The 18,079-nt window shown below is 48.4% G+C and overlaps 7 protein-coding genes across 7 annotated transcripts; 3 read left to right on the forward strand and 4 right to left on the reverse strand.

The window, feature by feature from the left end:
* Nucleotides 1-538: 538 nt before the first annotated feature.
* Nucleotides 539-4,125, reverse strand: N7503_005437 (tRNA methyltransferase PPM2; the record flags this gene model as incomplete). Its single annotated transcript, XM_057064984.1, has 7 exons — nt 539-1,000; nt 1,179-1,469; nt 1,547-1,828; nt 1,880-3,243; nt 3,350-3,723; nt 3,781-4,001; nt 4,054-4,125. The coding sequence occupies 7 exons, from the start codon at nt 4,123-4,125 to the stop codon at nt 539-541; spliced, it is 3,066 nt and encodes a 1,021-aa protein (XP_056922727.1).
* Nucleotides 4,126-4,471: 346 nt separating this feature from the next.
* Nucleotides 4,472-6,004, forward strand: N7503_005438 (phosphoinositide binding protein ATG18; the record flags this gene model as incomplete). The annotated part of the gene is made up of 5 exons (XM_057064985.1): nt 4,472-4,523; nt 4,594-4,748; nt 4,828-4,987; nt 5,041-5,899; nt 5,962-6,004. The coding sequence occupies 5 exons, from the start codon at nt 4,472-4,474 to the stop codon at nt 6,002-6,004; spliced, it is 1,269 nt and encodes a 422-aa protein (XP_056922728.1).
* Nucleotides 6,005-7,106: 1,102 nt separating this feature from the next.
* N7503_005439 (MIP transporter) lies at nt 7,107-8,039 on the reverse strand (the record flags this gene model as incomplete). The annotated part of the gene is made up of 1 exon (XM_057064986.1): nt 7,107-8,039. One exon carries the CDS (start codon nt 8,037-8,039, stop codon nt 7,107-7,109), a length of 933 nt encoding a protein of 310 aa, XP_056922729.1.
* A 1,253-nt stretch (nt 8,040-9,292) lies between these two features.
* N7503_005440 (tRNA(Phe) (4-demethylwyosine(37)-C(7)) aminocarboxypropyltransferase) lies at nt 9,293-10,618 on the forward strand (the record flags this gene model as incomplete). Its single annotated transcript, XM_057064987.1, has 1 exon — nt 9,293-10,618. The coding sequence occupies one exon, from the start codon at nt 9,293-9,295 to the stop codon at nt 10,616-10,618; it is 1,326 nt and encodes a 441-aa protein (XP_056922730.1).
* Nucleotides 10,619-11,133: 515 nt separating this feature from the next.
* On the reverse strand, nt 11,134-12,962 carry N7503_005441 (uncharacterized protein; the record flags this gene model as incomplete). The annotated part of the gene is made up of 6 exons (XM_057064988.1): nt 11,134-12,005; nt 12,070-12,240; nt 12,293-12,407; nt 12,458-12,537; nt 12,603-12,704; nt 12,770-12,962. 6 exons carry the CDS (start codon nt 12,960-12,962, stop codon nt 11,134-11,136), a joined length of 1,533 nt encoding a protein of 510 aa, XP_056922731.1.
* A 607-nt stretch (nt 12,963-13,569) lies between these two features.
* On the reverse strand, nt 13,570-14,692 carry N7503_005442 (glycoside hydrolase family 16 protein; the record flags this gene model as incomplete). Its single annotated transcript, XM_057064989.1, has 3 exons — nt 13,570-14,205; nt 14,268-14,545; nt 14,602-14,692. The coding sequence occupies 3 exons, from the start codon at nt 14,690-14,692 to the stop codon at nt 13,570-13,572; spliced, it is 1,005 nt and encodes a 334-aa protein (XP_056922732.1).
* A 1,993-nt stretch (nt 14,693-16,685) lies between these two features.
* Nucleotides 16,686-17,882, forward strand: N7503_005443 (zinc-binding alcohol dehydrogenase family protein; the record flags this gene model as incomplete). Its single annotated transcript, XM_057064990.1, has 4 exons — nt 16,686-16,832; nt 16,893-17,014; nt 17,077-17,621; nt 17,671-17,882. 4 exons carry the CDS (start codon nt 16,686-16,688, stop codon nt 17,880-17,882), a joined length of 1,026 nt encoding a protein of 341 aa, XP_056922733.1.
* Nucleotides 17,883-18,079: the final 197 nt, after the last annotated feature.

Raw genomic sequence — 18,079 nt, forward strand, 5'->3', positions numbered from 1 at the left:
TTTCCTCTTCCCCCGCACGGAATTCACAGCCCATGATAATCACGCATTTTGCCTCCTAGATGATTATCTTGATCTAGACTTGAATTCCATGGTTTTAGATGAAACTCAATGTACGTCGGTTATCACGATCTATTTTGGTTCCTATGTTCAAGCCCCCAAAACAAAAGTACCCTCTACATACTCCCGAATCGAGACATATGTACATGAGGTACAAGTACTGAGGGGCCAACCCCGGATCGCCCAACGTGATCCACTTAGGGGGGTACATGCAGCAGAAGATGCCAAACTCAGTCTCAAATCCGAACACTTCATCTCTGTAGACGTACTGTAAGCGGCCCAACCAGGCACTGTCCTTAATTACAAAGGCGGTGCCTAAGAAACTTGGTCCACCCGTCCAATGTGGTACAACAGGGGTCGCCAGGCCCCTCGCGTAGTGGTTGATCATAAAACCCACCCCAGTCAGGAAATAATCATAATGACTTAAGGCAAACTCAAATAAATCCGGTTCCCAAATAGTAGATGGCCCAATCAACGGCGATCATTGGTCTGCAATATCCAGTAACTCCTGTGCCAATCGTCGCAAGTAAAAGCGAGTCATGTCAGGCGGGACTCCATCAAAGGCCCGGGTCAACCGTTGTAGATCCTGTCTTGATTTCTCATATGCGTGCAGATCCCGGTTCCCATAGACATCGCGACCAGCAGCGTACCCCTTGGTCAAATTACGGAAGAAAACATTCACCGCGATACTTACCTCGCTCGTTGCCGAGCATGCCGTGTGTAACCACAACGGCGGGATGAACAGGATGTCCCTTGGCTTTAGAATGGCTTCTTGTGGTGAGGTACCTGGAATAGACGCGGGTGTATCCAAACCGACGGCTTGGAATATGTCGACGGTGGAACTTGATGCACCGGGCGGGATGTGGAGGTATTGGATGTCGTCCGGTGGGAATAGTATTAGGCGCCGCTCGCCGCGGATTTGACAGAGCACGTTGGCCATTACCTGTTTGATGTGAGATTTGGATTTTACATATGCTTGGGCGTCTTCATTTTCCTTTCACCCCCCCTCCTGCTTTGTAATGGTACGTGTTTCAAACTCAAATCCCTGCAAGTTCAAGTGGGGGGAAGGTGTTTGGGTTTTCGGTACTACAGAATTGTAGGTACTTAGGGTATGTACTCACATCATAATGTAGCCACATCGTAACCGGTCCCGAAACCCTCAACGGGGAGCTGTGGACATTATCTGAGACTAGACTCAGACACTCGGGAAGTCTGAAATCTTGCTGCAGGGTAGGGAAATCCGTTGCCAAATTTGCTGGTAATTTGGATGGCTGGTCCGCTGAGATCGATCGGAGATACTGGCGGCCACCGGCATGAACCTCATTGAGAAAGGTGCCAAATCCCTTAGTCACGTAAGCAAAATTCTTTGCCTGGAAACTCATACGTTCTGATTGGGCTTCATGTACAACAACCTATAAAGAAGAAAGAAATAATGTGCTGGTTAGCTAGTGCATGATTAGCTGCCGTGTGATACGGATAGCTGCCGTACCTTGCGATCATTGCCGACAGAGCTGGTGAGGTATTCCTGGGTCCAAACCTCCGTGCAGGGCCCGATATCCGAGCCTTCGATAACGGCCGGCTTGCCATTGGCGACAATTTGCTGGAACTGTGCAGCCGTTTCAATCCGGATCCGGGGGATCTGCACAGGCTTATTCGCTTTCTTGTTGACGTAGCGCTGTTTATTTATTGGGGGCTGTGATACTGGATTACCAGGGGTCTCTTTCTTTGGAGTCACGATTGCCCATGAGTTCTCTTTTGCAGCACTTTTGGGCTGTAATAACCATGTTCCCTCAGTCCAAACTGTTCCAAGTGGGAAACATACTGCACCTCCACCAAGGAACAGTACCTGATCTGCGCTGATCGAGCAGGCTACATGACCGGTAAGCAAGGGTCTAGACTCTGTAAATGCACTTCCTAGTCCGATTGAAGAGATAAGGGTCTGGCTGCATGGACTGGTCATATTTGACGGGTCCACTATCTGTTTCGAATCCAGAAGCAAGATTTCCATCTTTGCTGGAACCAGTTGACGGGGAATAATTCCTCCAGCAATGACCAGCCCCATTGATGTGGTGTTGGCCGTGGCCCCGAATCTGGGTAGGTACTTGAAAAGATGTGGCGAAGCTTCTCGCGCATGTTGGGTGAGGTCCACAAGTTCGACCTGTAAAGATCCATCACCACACCGCGAAAGGCTCCATACCCAGATGTCTTCCAAGATAGTTCCCCTGCTTCCGATGCCACCAGAGAGAATGCCGAAAGTGTCATTTATTTTCGCAAATGACGCCCCGAAGCGAGCCTCGGGAGTACCGCCAACTGTCTCAATCTTTCGCCATCCTTGTTCATTTCTGTCATTCCAGAGTAGCCAGCTGTCCAGAATACCATTGTCTTTAGTTTTGCCTCCATATACAAGCACAGATCCGGAGTCCTTGTCGATTGAAACATTAGTGGCGCTATGCCGGAATCTTGGCTCCGGCAAAGGATGGATCTGCCGCCAGCTGTTGTCCTGTCGGAACCAACAATCATCAAAGGGAGCGCCCGGTGACGTCCTACCGCCAACCAAAAGACAGTCGTCTGAATTTCTATTCACTGGCGTAATGGTGTGGCACATTCGTATGGGAATATCACGCGACGGAGAGGCAATTTCTGATTCGTCAATTTCTCCTGGGGTATACACGTCGGTTGAGGCCAACCGAGCCTGCTCACCTTGCCCCCCATGGTGACCAACGAAAATCTTGTCCTTGCGACCTGGGACAATTGCACCATATCGCCGGCGGCCACATTTGTCGGCAGGACAGTGTGCCTTCAGGACAAATTGGTCAGAGATTCTATACCAATCTTGCTCATTGGCAAGTTCTGAATGACTATCCATGTCCTTGGAAATCTCAGAAATATTGGATGCAATTAACAGGAAGTAGTGTGACTCAAAGAGCGCGAACTCCTCCCATTCATCGAATACCTCATACGAATCCAGCCCTTTTCGGACTGACTCCGGTAGGAAAGAATCGTCAGACCACAGATCCCATAGACTTCTGGCTCGGGCTTGAGGCCACCCGGCATTCTTGAATCTTTGCTCCTGCTCCGCTAGCGAATGGAACTCATGGATGGAATGTAAGGGTGCATTCAACTTATTGTAATGCGCCATCATGGTCTTTGTAAATGGGTGCTCAGGACCGTCGGGGGAAAACTGCTCTAGAATACAAAATTGAACATCTAGAAGTTTGTGAGCTCTAATGTTGACTTGCTGCCAGCCTTGGAGATCCATGAAGATAGATCGATCGGGTGTGAATTGACTCACCATTGGTCAACTTGGAAGCCCACTTGATGATCTCGTTCGCCGACTGAACATCCATATACGTCAAGGAAACTTCTGCAAGTAACAGCACAGAGCTGTCAGCAGATGGCAGAATGATAGTTTGCAACACTTCATCTAGCTTCTTGAGATTTTTCAGGTCACATCCCACGGCCCGATAACGAGAGGTGCTGATCTGTATCACATCCTCATCTGAACCAAATTCTATATCCCCAAGTACTCTAGTAATCTCCTGAGTCTGACGGATGACATTCTTCTTGTGAACCATGAGCTTCTCATAGTCGATATCGACGAATACAGTACGTCCACTACGCGTCGACTTTTGCTCTTCACTGAGGAGTATGAACGGCAATGGATCACTACGACCATATTTCAGCATTTACACCTCTCCTGTATATTTTCCGCCCACGACTCACAATCCACAGCCTAGATTCAGCACGAATTGAGGCTTATCCGTAGGTGCTTTTGCAATAAATTGCCTCACCGTCTCATTCGTAGTGTACATTCGTAACCAATAGCTACGGTTGATCATCGGTGGTCGTCTTTGAGGCTTTTTCACGAAATAACGATAGAAATGGGGTTGTGGGTAGTAGATCATCTCGACGCTACGCTTGGATGCGATACTGCTATTATTTGTCTTTAAAAGGAGGTCAGCTGGGCGATTACCAATGGGACCGCAATGAACATACTCCCATGACTGCATCTGCATCTTTCTCGGCCTTGGTGGCCTCCGCCACAGCAGATCGTGGCTTTGGCGCCATGTTGTGGAGCTGAAAGTGATTGAGGGGGAATCAATGGGAGCGACCTCATTATCGATAAGGAGTTCGTAGGCGGTGGGCAATCAAGGTGTGGCCCAAGCGCCCTCCGACCTCTCACTTGCGACGACGAAGTTCTCTTGAATACTCCCCAAAGATCCGACCTGCTCCCTTCCACACCTTTTTTCTTTTCACTTTTTATACCTGTGAGATCGAGGGGCAATGATAGGACACAAACGGTGACGGGCGACTCTTTGCTGTCCTAGCCGCACCACGAGCCTCTCTTCAAGCGGGGTCATCGCGGCTTTGATATCTACCAACTCCATCAACAACTACTCATAACCTCTCCAAGATGGCGATGAACTTTGTAACATTCAACCAGGACTACAGCTACCTGGCTGTTGGTAAGCTTCCCCTTTGCCCGGTCGGGTATGAGGCAGCTTAAACGCGAGCATATTTATTGACGTCAGCCAGCCACCGCCAAGGGATTCCGCATTTTCACGACGGATCCCTTTGCTAAGAGCTATGAAACCAAAGAAGGGAATATTGCGGTGATTGAGATGCTCTTTTCGACCTCATTAGTGGCACTTATTCTTTCACCTCGGCGGTTACAGATCACCAACACCAAGGTTCGTTGGAGCCTGCGGCAAGGCAGCTATCGTACATTGAAGACCTGATCAGCATCTGATATATACTTTTGGTTCACAGCGCCAGTGTACAATATGTGAATTGACATTCCCGACAACGGTCCTGGCCGTCAAGCTAAACCGCAAACGCCTTGTCATTGTGCTGGAAGATCAGATCTACCTTTATGACATCCAGACGATGAAGCTTTTATCTACGATCGATACATCACCCAACCCACATGGTATCTTCTATTCCCCATTTCACTTCTCTATCATTTGCTAATGTTTCATGTAGCCATTTGTGCACTGGCACCATCATCGGATAATTGCTATATGGCATACCCTCTGCCTCAGAAGGCCCCTGCCACGGTGAAGCAACCGGCTCATGCTCCTCCTGGAACGACACATGTCTCGCCCACTACAGGTGATGTGCTCATCTTCGATGCAGAGAAGCTCGAAGCGATCAATGTCATTGAAGCTCATCGGTCGCCTTTGGCCTGTATCACTTTGAACAGCGACGGAACGCTACTTGCAACTGCCTCGGACAAGGGGACTATCATTCGAGTCTTCTCAGTTCCTGATGGTCACAAGCTGTACCAGTTCAGACGTGGCTCCATGCCTTCCAGAATCTATAGCATGTCCTTCAACACAACCTCCACCCTTCTCTGTGTCTCTTCGTCCACGGAAACCATCCATCTGTTCAAGCTGGCCCAGCAAGGACCTTCATCAGATGCATCCTCGTCGCATTCACCTGTCGGTCGCAATGCTAGCCTTGGGGCCAGCTCATTTGGAAGTGGGCAAGATGAAGATGAGACTGGCGATGCGGACCAGGCAGCCAGAAAGCACAATGGTACCCTGATCGGGATGATTCGACGAACATCTCAAAACGTCGGAGGAGCCGTTGCTGCTCGCGTGGGCGGGTACCTCCCCAAGGGTGTCAGCGAGATGTGGGAGCCAGCACGGGACTTTGCATGGATCAAGCTGCCACGATCGCAGGGGTCTGCTGCGCCTGGGAACACCGGTCCACTACGGAGTGTGGTTGCTATGAGCAACAACACGCCTCAGGTTATGGTCGTGACCAGTGACGGGAACTTTTATGTTTTCAATATTGACTTGTCGAAGGGTGGGGAGGGAACCCTCACCAAACAATATTCGTGAGTTTCTCAAGAACTATTCTACTTCGTCTCTCTTTTCGATCGCTAATGCTAATTTCCAGGGTTGTCGACTCGAACGACAGGTTAGGCACGATGGATTACTGAAATTAGAGCCGTCACTCATCTTGCTCCACCAAGAAAGCTTGGCTTGGTTTTCTAGTGCCTTGTGTGCCTCATGTGCCCTCTACACCCCATCAAGGCGCCACGAGCGAGGCTAGCTTCATGGTCAAGATGAACGGAGATGATTCTTCTCTTAGTGGCGTTGATTTGTTTCTCATCGGGCGTTGATATATCACACAGTATGTCCATGCATGGTGGACTTCCATGGATGGCTCTCTCCTCTTTATCTTTTCGATCAGATATTCCCCTCATTCCAAGCGTTAGCGTTTTCGTTCGGGTTTTTTCGTCCGGGTTTTTTCGTCGGCAGTAAATCACTGCTTTGATCATTTTTGTACTGTGTTGGCCATGTGCCGTGGGCGGGCTGTGTCTGTGGCTGTGGCTTAAGCCTTCGATATCCCTCTGGGTTTTCTAAAACGCACAATGTCATTTCGAAAATCAGCCTAGCCCCATACATCAATAGGTAGCAGAGATTTATCATTATCCACACAGCCCGGTTAGAGGATTCATGTTCTACCCATTAAACGCAGATTAGTGTAAATGCAAGTCACTCAAATTCGTCATGGACCCAATCAAGGGCTCGAAATCTATATCTATCTATATGCATGTCTGTCGCTTTCTAATGCACTGTACAAATGTACAAATCATCAAATCGGTCTGTATGTTATGTCCAAATGTTAGGTAATTCATGTACAAAACCACATGGTAGCCGTGAAGGTTCCAATCGGCCAGGGGCGGCCTCCGAGAGATAAGGGCGGCCGAGCGGCGAATCACGGCGAACTCCGCGTCTCGGTCCAAAGTGGGTCAACAAAGTACACCAGACCGTGCGCGATAGAGGCCGCCAATGGTCCAACCTACGTAAGGTCAGTACAAACACTGCTGATAAGACATTCATAGTCCCCAAAGAACCAAGAAAGGCAGGATACTCACCCAGTGGATCCAATGATAAGTGGGAAATTCCGACGCCACATAAGCCCCGAAGCACCGCGCCGGGTTTAGACCTGCAGAAAGGTTATTTAACTGGTTCAGCTGCCCCTGATAATTTCCTCTTCTTTTTTGCTCTTCCTTTTCTTGGAACTGTTTCTCTCCTTCATCCCCTGGTCTTCATGTACTTACTCGCTCCAATATATCCCTCGCGAGTGAAAGCGGTTGCCCAGCAAACCACTCCCACAACAATACCCACAAACCACGGGCCAACGGCAGGACCGAAGACCTTGGCCTGTCGAGGGTCAAGGGCGACGCCAAAAGCCAGGAAAATCACAATAAGGCAAGCCATAAATTCAATGACCAGACCATCTTTGGGTGGCACAAAGCTCGTATCGATGTGACATCCTCCTACGGTAAAATTCCGGTTACCGTAGGCCGTGTTAAGTGCGAAACCCGCAAGAGCACCGCCCAGCGTTTGCCCAGCGACGTATAGCATCATACGCGGGAAGGAGATGATCCGCGCAAAGAAACACGCCATTGTGATAGTCGGACTAATATGGCCTCCACTGGATGCGCCGAAGGTGTAAATCAAAAGTGGAGTCATGAGGAGATTGGTGATGCCTCCGAACAGCGGCGAGAAGAAGGTAACGGTATCATAGATACCCGCCCCAGCCGTGGGATAGGTCGTAGCCGCCATGGGATGCGTAGTAACCCAAGAGGAGATAAAGACATTCATCATACTCGCTATCAAAACAAAGGTGTCAGCCAGAAGTGGACACACAAAACAGAGGCTCAATTGAGTACTGGGGAAGCAAGCGGGATTGGGGTTGCGCATACCGACGCATTCCAGCATCGCGAATTTCCATAGATCTGGACTATAGAAGCCCTTGAGATCGAAGATCTCGGCGAACGACATGCACGGAGCCGCATCTGGCACCCTCTCCAGCAATTCATCATTCCTGGGGTCATTCCGGTCAAGGATAAAATCCTGATTACCGCCGAGCCGGCCGGCGAACGAGGAGATATGCGGCTCTAGATGCGGATGATCATGATCATGATCCTCCTTCTCAGACCGGGGAAGATAAGCTATGACCATGACGTTTGAGTTTCCGGGGCACTCGCACTATTGGGCATGGATGAGACAATCCTTGGCTGTGCTGCAAGGGGCTGCGGCATGGCCGAAACGTAACATGGGGCATTCTGATTGGTCAGTTTGGCTGAGTCAGCCGGGAAGAGATTTCGGTTTCTGTGCATTCGGTGAAGACTCGGCGAACTCCTGACCAACAGAACCACTAAATTACCTAACGATCAACCAATGAGAAGACAGACTGCCAAGCGGCCAACTTTGATGCCCAATCATCGGCCACTATGGGGGATCGTGATGGCCGAGATTCTGCACAAATACTCTGATTTGCAGCTAAGACGGCTTAAAATCAAGCCATTGCCGTTTTCTATAATACGTAGGTCAGCTAAATCAACTTTTGTGAAATTTCTTATGTATCATATCATTATGATAAACAAATAAACAACCCCTGTTGTATCGGAATCAATACACAATACAGTACATACATCCTGGTTCTGGAACACCCACATATTTGGGCCACGTTGGAAGTCACTACAAAGTTACTCGTATTCCACATATTATGATTAATATGAATAAGAGCTAGATCCATTTCACCCCGCACCACTTACGTAGTGTGGGAGGCGATCTGGGCTGGATCGATGAAGCATTAGTCAAAGAAATGGCCTCGGCCAAACCTTGAGATTAGACCCGCTTTCGGGCAAATAACTGTAAATAAACAATTAATTTCGCTGGAGATCACTTGATCTGGAACTGAAGGCAATCCACTTACAGCGGGAGTGAAACCTTGGAATAGCTTGTTCCAGGGTTGGTGACTGAGCCTCACAAGTATATTATAGGTCCACGGGTCGGAAGCTCGTCGGCGAATTGAAAGAAGCCAGTAAACATTATCAAACATGCATAAGCTTATCCTGAACTATTCAAGCACTTGCTGGAGTTTTGAAAACACCATAAACCATCTGGGCCACCTTATCCAATGTTGAAGGTTGGATTCCTGTACAGAATATGGAGAGTGTATGTAATATGTAACTAGTCACGTGCACGTGTTTGATGACAGCTTCAGGATTCAGGCCAAGTCTTCTTTGTGACACAAATCGAGCAGTCGTACAGCGGAGCAAGTGGAAAGAGTCTTCGGACAAGATACCATAGGTTCTCGTATTGGTGAAATCATAAAATTGGATCGGCATAACAAGCTTCAAGTTCCTCTGCGTTTCCCAAACATTTCGAGATTGGACACTGAAGGTCGCTCTCATATACCCCGCATTTAAATGAACATGACGACAACCACAGTCCAGACGCGCCAGCTCAAGGTTCAGACTAAGGGTGAAACTCCAGAAAACCCCTCAAAATATATACGAACTCCAAGAAACTATAATGCATTGCAAGTTGGGATCATGGAGTTTCTGGATATGCCGGAATCTAAATCCCTCCTCACCAACATTGGAATATCCGTCGAAACGATACAGAGAGCTCTTCCGAAACGCTTTACCGTTTATGAGCCCCTTTTACTTCTTCCAACGAATACTTTCAATGCACCTCCTGAGTGGAGCACCTTCTACGCAGAGTTGCCATCCGAACGGCGCAAAGAACTATATGCTTCGATAGCGAAAGCTTTCAAGCGACTGGGCGTTACTCATATTGCAATAAATTCTTTTATATCTTTGACGAATACCCAAGGGCTTGAAAACCGGATGCGCAGTCCTTCTGGTTTGGTTCCACTATATGGTGATTTTCAAGACCCATACATAATTCCGGCCTCTAGCGATGGAAACGCACAGCCCCAAGCCAAGGACCTCCAGGCTGCCCTTTGGGTACGGACAGTGCAGAATAAAGGCATAATACAGATCTGGGCGCCACTATATACAATGTTCTCGCGAGGAAACATCACGGAAAAAGCACGAATCTTGGGATATGGACCGTCCCAAGGCACGTTCCAAGGACTAGACAAACAGTCTCTGCAACAATCACCGGCAGACACCAGCGTTGTTGACATGTATGCTGGTATCGGCTATTTCACGTTCTCCTATCTGAAGAGAGGTGTCAAACGAGTATGGGGGTGGGAACTCAACGGCTGGTCCGTGGAAGGACTTCGGCGAGGCTGCGAAGCAAATGGATGGGGCTGTAAAGTTATTTGTATAATGGAAGACGGTCAAACGGAGGTACCCATTATAGACCTTGTGGAAAGTCTTACGGAATCGGACCGTGTTGTTGTCTTTCACGGAGACAACAAGTTTGCAGCAAATATCTTGGGAAAGATCAAATATATTATGGAACAATCAGGAACATGGAGGCCCGTTCGCCACGTCAATTTGGGTCTCTTACCATCTTCACAACCATCCTGGGGTATTGCATGTCGGGTACTTGACCCGCAGCGAAGAGGCTGGCTCCATGTTCATGAGAATGTCGATGTGCAGGAGATTGAAAAGAAGCGGGAGGAAATAACGACCCAAGTCGCGACACTTCGAGCTCAGGTTCACCTTGAACAGAAGATTTCGCAAGAACCGGAAATTAACTGTTGCCACGTGGAGCACGTCAAGACGTACGCGCCTGGTGTTATGCATTGCGTCTTTGATATCAGCTTGTCGGGGGCATGAAATTTAAGCAAAGGATTCTGGACCATTAACATTTAGAGATACTCTTGTGAGATGTTAGATGAGTTTCATTGATAAGAAGCCGAGTCAAACATACTGGCAGCACGCTGTTTTGAGAAGCAAAGCCTGAGTCCAGAACATTTCCTTGCTCGTAAATGTTGGCTTTGTTTTGTTGTGCGCGGTCTACCCCCCACGAGATCCATGTTTCCGCCCTGGAATTCCATACTCCTGTCGCTCTTGCCCGCATCAATCCGTGCGGTGCTAAAGAGCGTTGAAGGGATACTTTAAATTGGATGAAGAGTATCAATCACTGAGAATAACATGTTTAATTCACTTCAATTCACATGAGAGAGTAATGTAGTAAGAGCCCCACGTGTGCTAATCTCGGGTTTCTCACCGGCATCGTTATGATAATAGTTCGAGAGAGCCAATGTTAACAACCATGCAGTGCAGAATGATCAATATTACTAATGGCAATGCTATAGGTTCCCAATCTTTCAATATCTCAACCAGTGCTCTCAAGTAGTATACCGATAACTTGGATGACAGTTCCACCGCTTCGCCAAATGATGACATTCCGACCCCTCATCAATTGGGTCACGTCCATCCGTGATATCCACATTCGCAGCCTTATCTAGACGACTATTACGCCGCTGTAGCGTAAAGTGCAGAAGGGTAGCCATGAACATACACAGTCCACAGAAAGCCACGTTAGCTACGTTCGCCTGCCAGTATCTCGGTCCCTGCGAAGACGGATAGAAGTAGCTAGCATATATCGACGCGAAATTCGAACCCGCATTGACAACTGCATAGGCCACCGCTCGCTTGGTTCGAGGCCGCGGCAAAGACGTAGATACCCAAGAGAGAATACACCCAAACGAGGCGTAGATTGACATCATCATGAAAGTGGAAATATACCGGGCTGCCACATTCAATGTTACGGCGCTAATGATGAATCCAATGCTACTGAAAACCTGGGGCCACAAGACATGAAGCCAGCGCTCGCTTACTCGGTCGCTGTGGAAGGAGTTGGCCACACTTAGAATTGCAGCAAAGATGTATGGTGGTGCAGATAGTAGAAGTGTTTCTGTAGTACCATATCCCAATGTCGCGACAATGGTCGGGAAGAAGTTAGTGAAGCAAGCGGAGGTGTTCAGTCCCAGCTGCATAAGCCAGATGATGTAGAGGACTGGATCGCTGAACGCAAGTTTGAGACCTTCGAATTTGTTGTTCGTTTCATCGTGGTCGCTCTCATTACCATCTTCTGCTAGGCGAGTGATGGCAAGTATGCGTTCTTCGTCGGTGAGCCACTTTGTAGTTGCTGGGTAATCCGGCAGGGTTACCATGGCTAAAAGAGCAACTGGGATTGTGGAAGCCCCCTCAATAATGACTGAATCATTGATTTCTTAGCACAAAGAGTGTTGTTATGTAGGAGGGGATCAAGAGGGTCATACATAGCCATCTCCATGCTGGTAGTCCAGCCTTTCCATCCATTCCAGACATGATAGCACTACCAAGAAGCCCACCAAATGCCCCAGATATCTGAGCAGCCACGTAGAGGATGGAGATGCGGGCGGCAAGCTCTTTTCTAGTATACCACGAGGAGAAGAGAAACAGGGCGCCGGCTGTATTTGATTAGATACTGTCATCGGGTTTGGAAGTTGGTCAACGACGTACGGAAGAACGGCGCTTCAACAAAGCCAAGAATGAAACGCAAGGCTAGCAATCCACGATAACTTTGGACTGCGCCGGTGCAGGTGCTGACAATCGCCCAGCAACACATAACACCTGGCTTGGGATATAGTTAGCTTCGAGCCATTGCTTGACACTCCAAAAGCTAACCAGAAATAAAGACGGTCTCATATTGTTAAGAATCATGTTAGTTGGGATTTGAGTCAAGATATATCCGACGAAAAAGAGACCTATTCTGAATTAGACCTGATACTTGTTGATTCCAGTCACCTGGCAACGAGTCTGGGTAACGTACTAATAATTGTGTTGTATTGATTGCCATGAAGGCCAAGATCCTGCTCCAAAGTCCCGAGACGTGCAGTCGCGATGTTATTTCTATCCAAATAGTTCAAGACATCTTCCATGATTCGTTAGCAAAGACGATGCAAACAACCCGAATCTCGGTGTTGTGGAATGTCATACAAATCAACATCATCAAGGGCAGTAACCTCATGTCCAGCTTTCGAACAAATTTGGCTTCGAGTTTTTTCCGATTATCAACGATCAATTTTGGATTATTCACTTCGTCGATATCATTATCCGGGGAAATCTCGATCTCTTCGGCGACTCCATGGTGATCATCTCTTTTTCGGGTGGATATATCTTCTGAGTTCATGTTGACTAGCCCTCGGGTAGGGCGAAATTAAGCCCGGCAATTGGAAGAAACAAATTGATCACAAAGTCGGCACTAGCATAAGCTTGCGAAGTGTAAAAAGAAGTGGGTGGGGGATATTCTTTAAGTACTCAGCTCACAATCCACAGTCTCGGACACCTCCCCGGACTTCTACTTCGCGGGGAAGCTTGCAGATCTTGGCGAGCCGTTTCTTGGCGATTTCGGCTTACTCGAAGCAGCCGTGGCTTGCCAGCGATAGATATGTCATCCGATAAGGCTGGCTTGAAGAGTTTATTTGGACGTACATGTTAGTGTATAACCGATCGCGCTATCGCTGTATCTACCCAAGATTTCGCATACAAGTTCAGATCGGCGATTGGATAGTTGACTTTTTGTCTTTTTGCAGAAGCCTATATTCTATTATTACATGTGAAACCTGCCATCAGAAACATAGAGCACTTCCAAATAAGCATCTGGAGTCTCAACGAGCCCATGCAGGTGGATTAGATATGTGTCAAATATGTAAAGGAACGAAAGCGGTTGGTACATCTATATTCTCAATCCCATCCCCAAACAACCACATCAACAAAGTTCAACAATATACAATTATTTAAAACTGGAAGACACCAACAGCGAAAGCGACCATGGAGGCCACAAGCGCGGAGGAGTAGATGACAGAGCCGCCGGAGGTAGCGTAGCTGGAGGCAGAGGCCGAAACGCTGGAAGAGCTGGAGCTGGAGCTGGAGCTCGAGCCGGAAGAGCTAGAGGAAGAGGAGCTGGAGGTGTTGGACAGAGAGGAGGAAGAGGAGCTGTTCAACATCTTGATGCTGGTGTAGTCACCGGTCTTGTCGCTGTACTTGTAGTACTGGGCGGGGTTGTAGTTGATAACCTTGACGGACTCAACGTACATGACGAAGGGAACGTCATCGAAGTCAGTCTCACCACCAGCCCACTCGATGGTACCCTCGGAGTTGGAGGAGTCACCACCGGCCCAGATACCAATCTTCAGCAGGGAGGGAGTCTGGGGGAAGTCCTTTCCGCCGTTGGCATCGTCGTACTTCAGGGTGCGGACAACATCGCCATCAATGAGCCACTCAATACGCTCCTCAGTCCAGTCGATACTGTAGGTGTGGAACTCGGTCTCGGGGTTGGTGACATTGACGGTAGTGGCACGGTCCCAGCCAGTGGTGTTACCCTTGCCGAAGTAGTCGGTCTGAATCTCCTGGTCGTAGGTGCTGACTTGCTCCTATATGGTTTTGCATGATTAGATATAAGAACTCCAACTGGTGGTGTTTAATGGTGACTTACCCAGTCAATCTCATCCAGGTCGCCAGACTCCAGAATGTATGTGCTGACAATACCGGTGCCGTTGGCGGCTCTCAACTTGACATCGACGTGACCGAAGAAGATGTACCATTCACTGGCGATGGTAGGGGCCTCGCCCTCCTCGGCGATCTCGAACTTAGCACCGAGAGAAGTCTGGGTAACGGGCTTGGCAGTGATGTTCCAGGCATCGAGGGAGCCGGACTCAGTGAAGTCGACGTAGTATTCCCACTTGTCCAAACCCTTGTCAGAGGGGCAGGTCTCTATTGAACTCAATTAGAAACATATTCATCCAAGATTGGGGCACAGAATCACGCACTCTTGGTCGGGTTGCAGCTAGTGTAAGTCTGAGCAGTAGCAAGCTGGGCCGCGGCCAGAGTAACGGCCGCCCACTTCAGGTAAGACTTCATTTTTGTAAGAACGAGTGATATCCGGCACTCAAAACGAAAGGAATTTCACAGATGTTAGAAACGAAAGTGGCAGACTGCAGCAGTCGCAATATATGTGAAGCGAAAGTAGTTTTCTGGGCCAAAAAAGCGGGTAACCTGGGTGATAAATCGCTAAAATCGTCTATTTATATTCTCGTTAGGTACCATGGCCACGAAACAGGTACGCCAGTGTGCCCATGGCAGGGGGCATCAAACCCCCCCCCACTCATCAAAGGCGATAAGTCAGGTATTTCAGGCAGAATGGCTCATTGATTGGTTCGTGGAGCCATAGCGAGGTGAGGTGGGCCAGGGGATGGCGCACAAGAGCATAGTAGAGTGGTTGAAATTAATCAATGGCGACTCCACTCAAAAAGCTTGGGTTGGTTGATGACGAGAGCGCTTGCGTGGTTTGCACTCGGACTATGACGGATCTAGCCGGCGGAGTACGTACTCCCGTCAAAAACTTTTCCCAGTGGCACTACCGCCCAGAAATAGCTACTATCTCCGAGAAAGTCATGCTCAAATAATTGAGGCTGGGGGAACTCAAATGCGAACATGATCCCCACTGGTCTTGTTTTTGCTTGTGGTCGCGGCCAGGGTGGCGTGGAAGCTCCAGGAACGAGGAAGAGCTTGGGGAAGAAGGATGATGAGTCGCGATCCATTCGATACGCGTCGCGCCAACCATTGATTCCTGGTTATTTATGGGACCTTCGTCAAAGGAATACTATCGGCCCACCGCCAGATTGAAAAGTCTCATATTATTGATGAATGAGGACGGCCACATCAAACTTGCCAAGGGGATTGCCAAGGGCTGCGTCGTAGTTCGGATGATCAGCGCCCCGACAATTGACTAGTCTCGATCTAACAAGTCACAATCCATCCCGGACTTTCAATCCACAGTCGCAAACTTGATCCACCAGTGGGACATGGATAATCACCTTCGTAGTCTATTATTTGACGCCGGTTTTGCTTTTTTCCCAAATCACCCCTGGCTATGCATGCGATGATCGTTCGGTTCGTGCCGCCGGAATAGGGGCAGCCCTACGATACGTACCTGATCCATTTCCAGATGTTTGCCCACTTAGCATGGGCTCATGTGAGGCTGACTTTGCCGAGCCCTAGGTGCCTATCTGGGTAGGTGCACTCGCGTGGAAATGCGTTCCGCCAACCCCACCGACAATCGTCTACGTGAGTAAGTACGTGGTGCTTAGGTATGGTACGCTTATTCGTGTACACTGTTCCTACCGAGATCCATCTGTGATTCAAATTTGTTCATTTATAAATAGCATTTTTGGAAAGGGCTCTCCAAATGTTTGAATTGTTTTTGAAATGCTGTGATGAGCGCAATGTCAGATCTCGAAGGTACACAATCCTACGCAGGTAGGCACACAGCCTTGGCAAACCCTTGGTTTTTTTGACACTATTTACATTCCTCTGGCTTTATATCTACCTAGCCCAAAGTAGTTGCTCAAGCTGTTCCTGGTAGCTTACGTCGTTGGCTGATTTACTCCAACCTATATCAAAATGTTGCCAGTCTGTCGCAGGGGCTATCGTGCTATATCTCAACACTGGAAGAATTGCGAAGATTTTTAAACCTCGTTAGAGCACCATGTAAAGCCGATTAACCTTTTATATTCCAACTTAATCTCAAGGGTTGCATTTTGCGGACGAAAATAAGGTTCGTCCGTCAGGGCGGCGGATTAGAAGCCCATCTCACGTGTGATAGGGCGAAGGATCAAGGCAACCATTATAAATCGTGCTTACATTTCCAAGGTTACATTTATAATCAGCATGATAGGTACGAGAGCTTACCAGGGTGAGACTCTTAATTTTATTATGATCACTGAGCTACCGTGCCGACGAGGGGCTTTGATATAAGTACCCCCAGACCTTCTGTCTTACTTATTATCTTCTAGCTCGGCCTAAGCCAGAATACAAGGTTCTCATACGCCTCTCCAAAGCTCATAATTTGACCATGTCATCATTCATAAACGAAGCCGCTTGGCTGCAGAGTGCAGATTCCCGATCTGTTCAGGTTGGACCTGGACCAGCGCCAAATCCCTCAGAGGATGAGGTGGTGATCAAGGTTGCCTATGCAGCTGTCAACCCCGTGGATTGGAAGGTAAGATAGACAAGATTACACACGAGCTTGGAACACGAGCTCATAAATCTCTATTTGAAGATACAAGACGCACCAGGTGGCCTAATTGAATACCCCTTTATCCTCGGCACCGATGTTGCGGGCTCTGTGGTGCAAGTAGGTTCAAAGGTAACCCAGTTCGAAGTCGGTCAGAGGGTAATAAGGTAAACAGCACAGAAGTATCAAAACATTGCGTGCAAAGGAGATAGCTAAATGTTCCTTTCAGTCACTGCGACGGGCTACTCACTAAAAAAGCGACGAATATGGGATTCCAGCTATACAGCACCTGCAACGTGCACCTGGTATCCCATGTCCCGGACTCCTTGCCCTTACTAAATGCCGCTGTTCTCCCAATCTCAGTTGATACTGCCGCGACAGCACTCTATGTTCAACTAGATCTGCCGTTACCTTCGCTTGCACCTTCGGCAACTGGAAAGAAGATTCTCCTTTGGGGAGGTGCCTCCTCGGTTGGCAGTTCCGCTATACAGCTTGCTGTTGCATCTGGTCTCGAGGTCGTGACTACAGCCAGCAGTGCAAACCATGAGTATGTGAAAAGCCTCGGCGCTTCCTATGCCTTCGATTACAAGGACTCTAGCGCGGTTGATCAGATTATCAGCCTTCTGAAACCGGGTGATTATATTGTCGATTGTATCGCCTCAAAGGAAACACAAACTACGTGTGGCGACATTCTTCAGAAAATCGGCGGAGGCAAACTTCCGGTCGTCAATTACCCGGGGGTAACGTTCCCCGACAATGTGACGCCTGCTATGGGTAGGTGATAGTACCGCTGCAGTGATGGGTCTTTCTAACAAGCTTACAGTCATCTGTCTGGACCCTGGCTTTTCTGCTGCGCATGTGGGTGATGCCATTTGGCACAATTTTATGCCTTCGGCACTTGCTGCTGGCAAATTTCAAGCAAAGCCGGATCCTCGGCTGATTCAGGGTGGATTGAGTAAGGTCCAGGAGGGTATTGACCTTATGCGAGAGGGTGTTTCAGCCAAGAAGCTTGTCATTGAGATTTCTACTGAGTGATAGGTTGCAAGGACTTGAGGAAGACAAAGAAGACAAAGAAGAGGAAGAGGAGGATAGAAGGTAAAGGCTAAATTGTGCAGGAAAGGCACTAGTTCTACAATCGATATTTGTTTCTTATTATCTCATATCTTGTCCCAATTGACAGCCCTTCAGGTCTGCCCTAAAGTCTGGGTATACACTCCCTGTCTATATCTGAT

This window comes from Penicillium pulvis (genome assembly GCF_028828015.1).
Source record: "Penicillium pulvis strain IBT 33274 chromosome Unknown contig_23_segment0_segment0, whole genome shotgun sequence".
NCBI lineage: Eukaryota > Fungi > Ascomycota > Eurotiomycetes > Eurotiales > Aspergillaceae > Penicillium > Penicillium pulvis.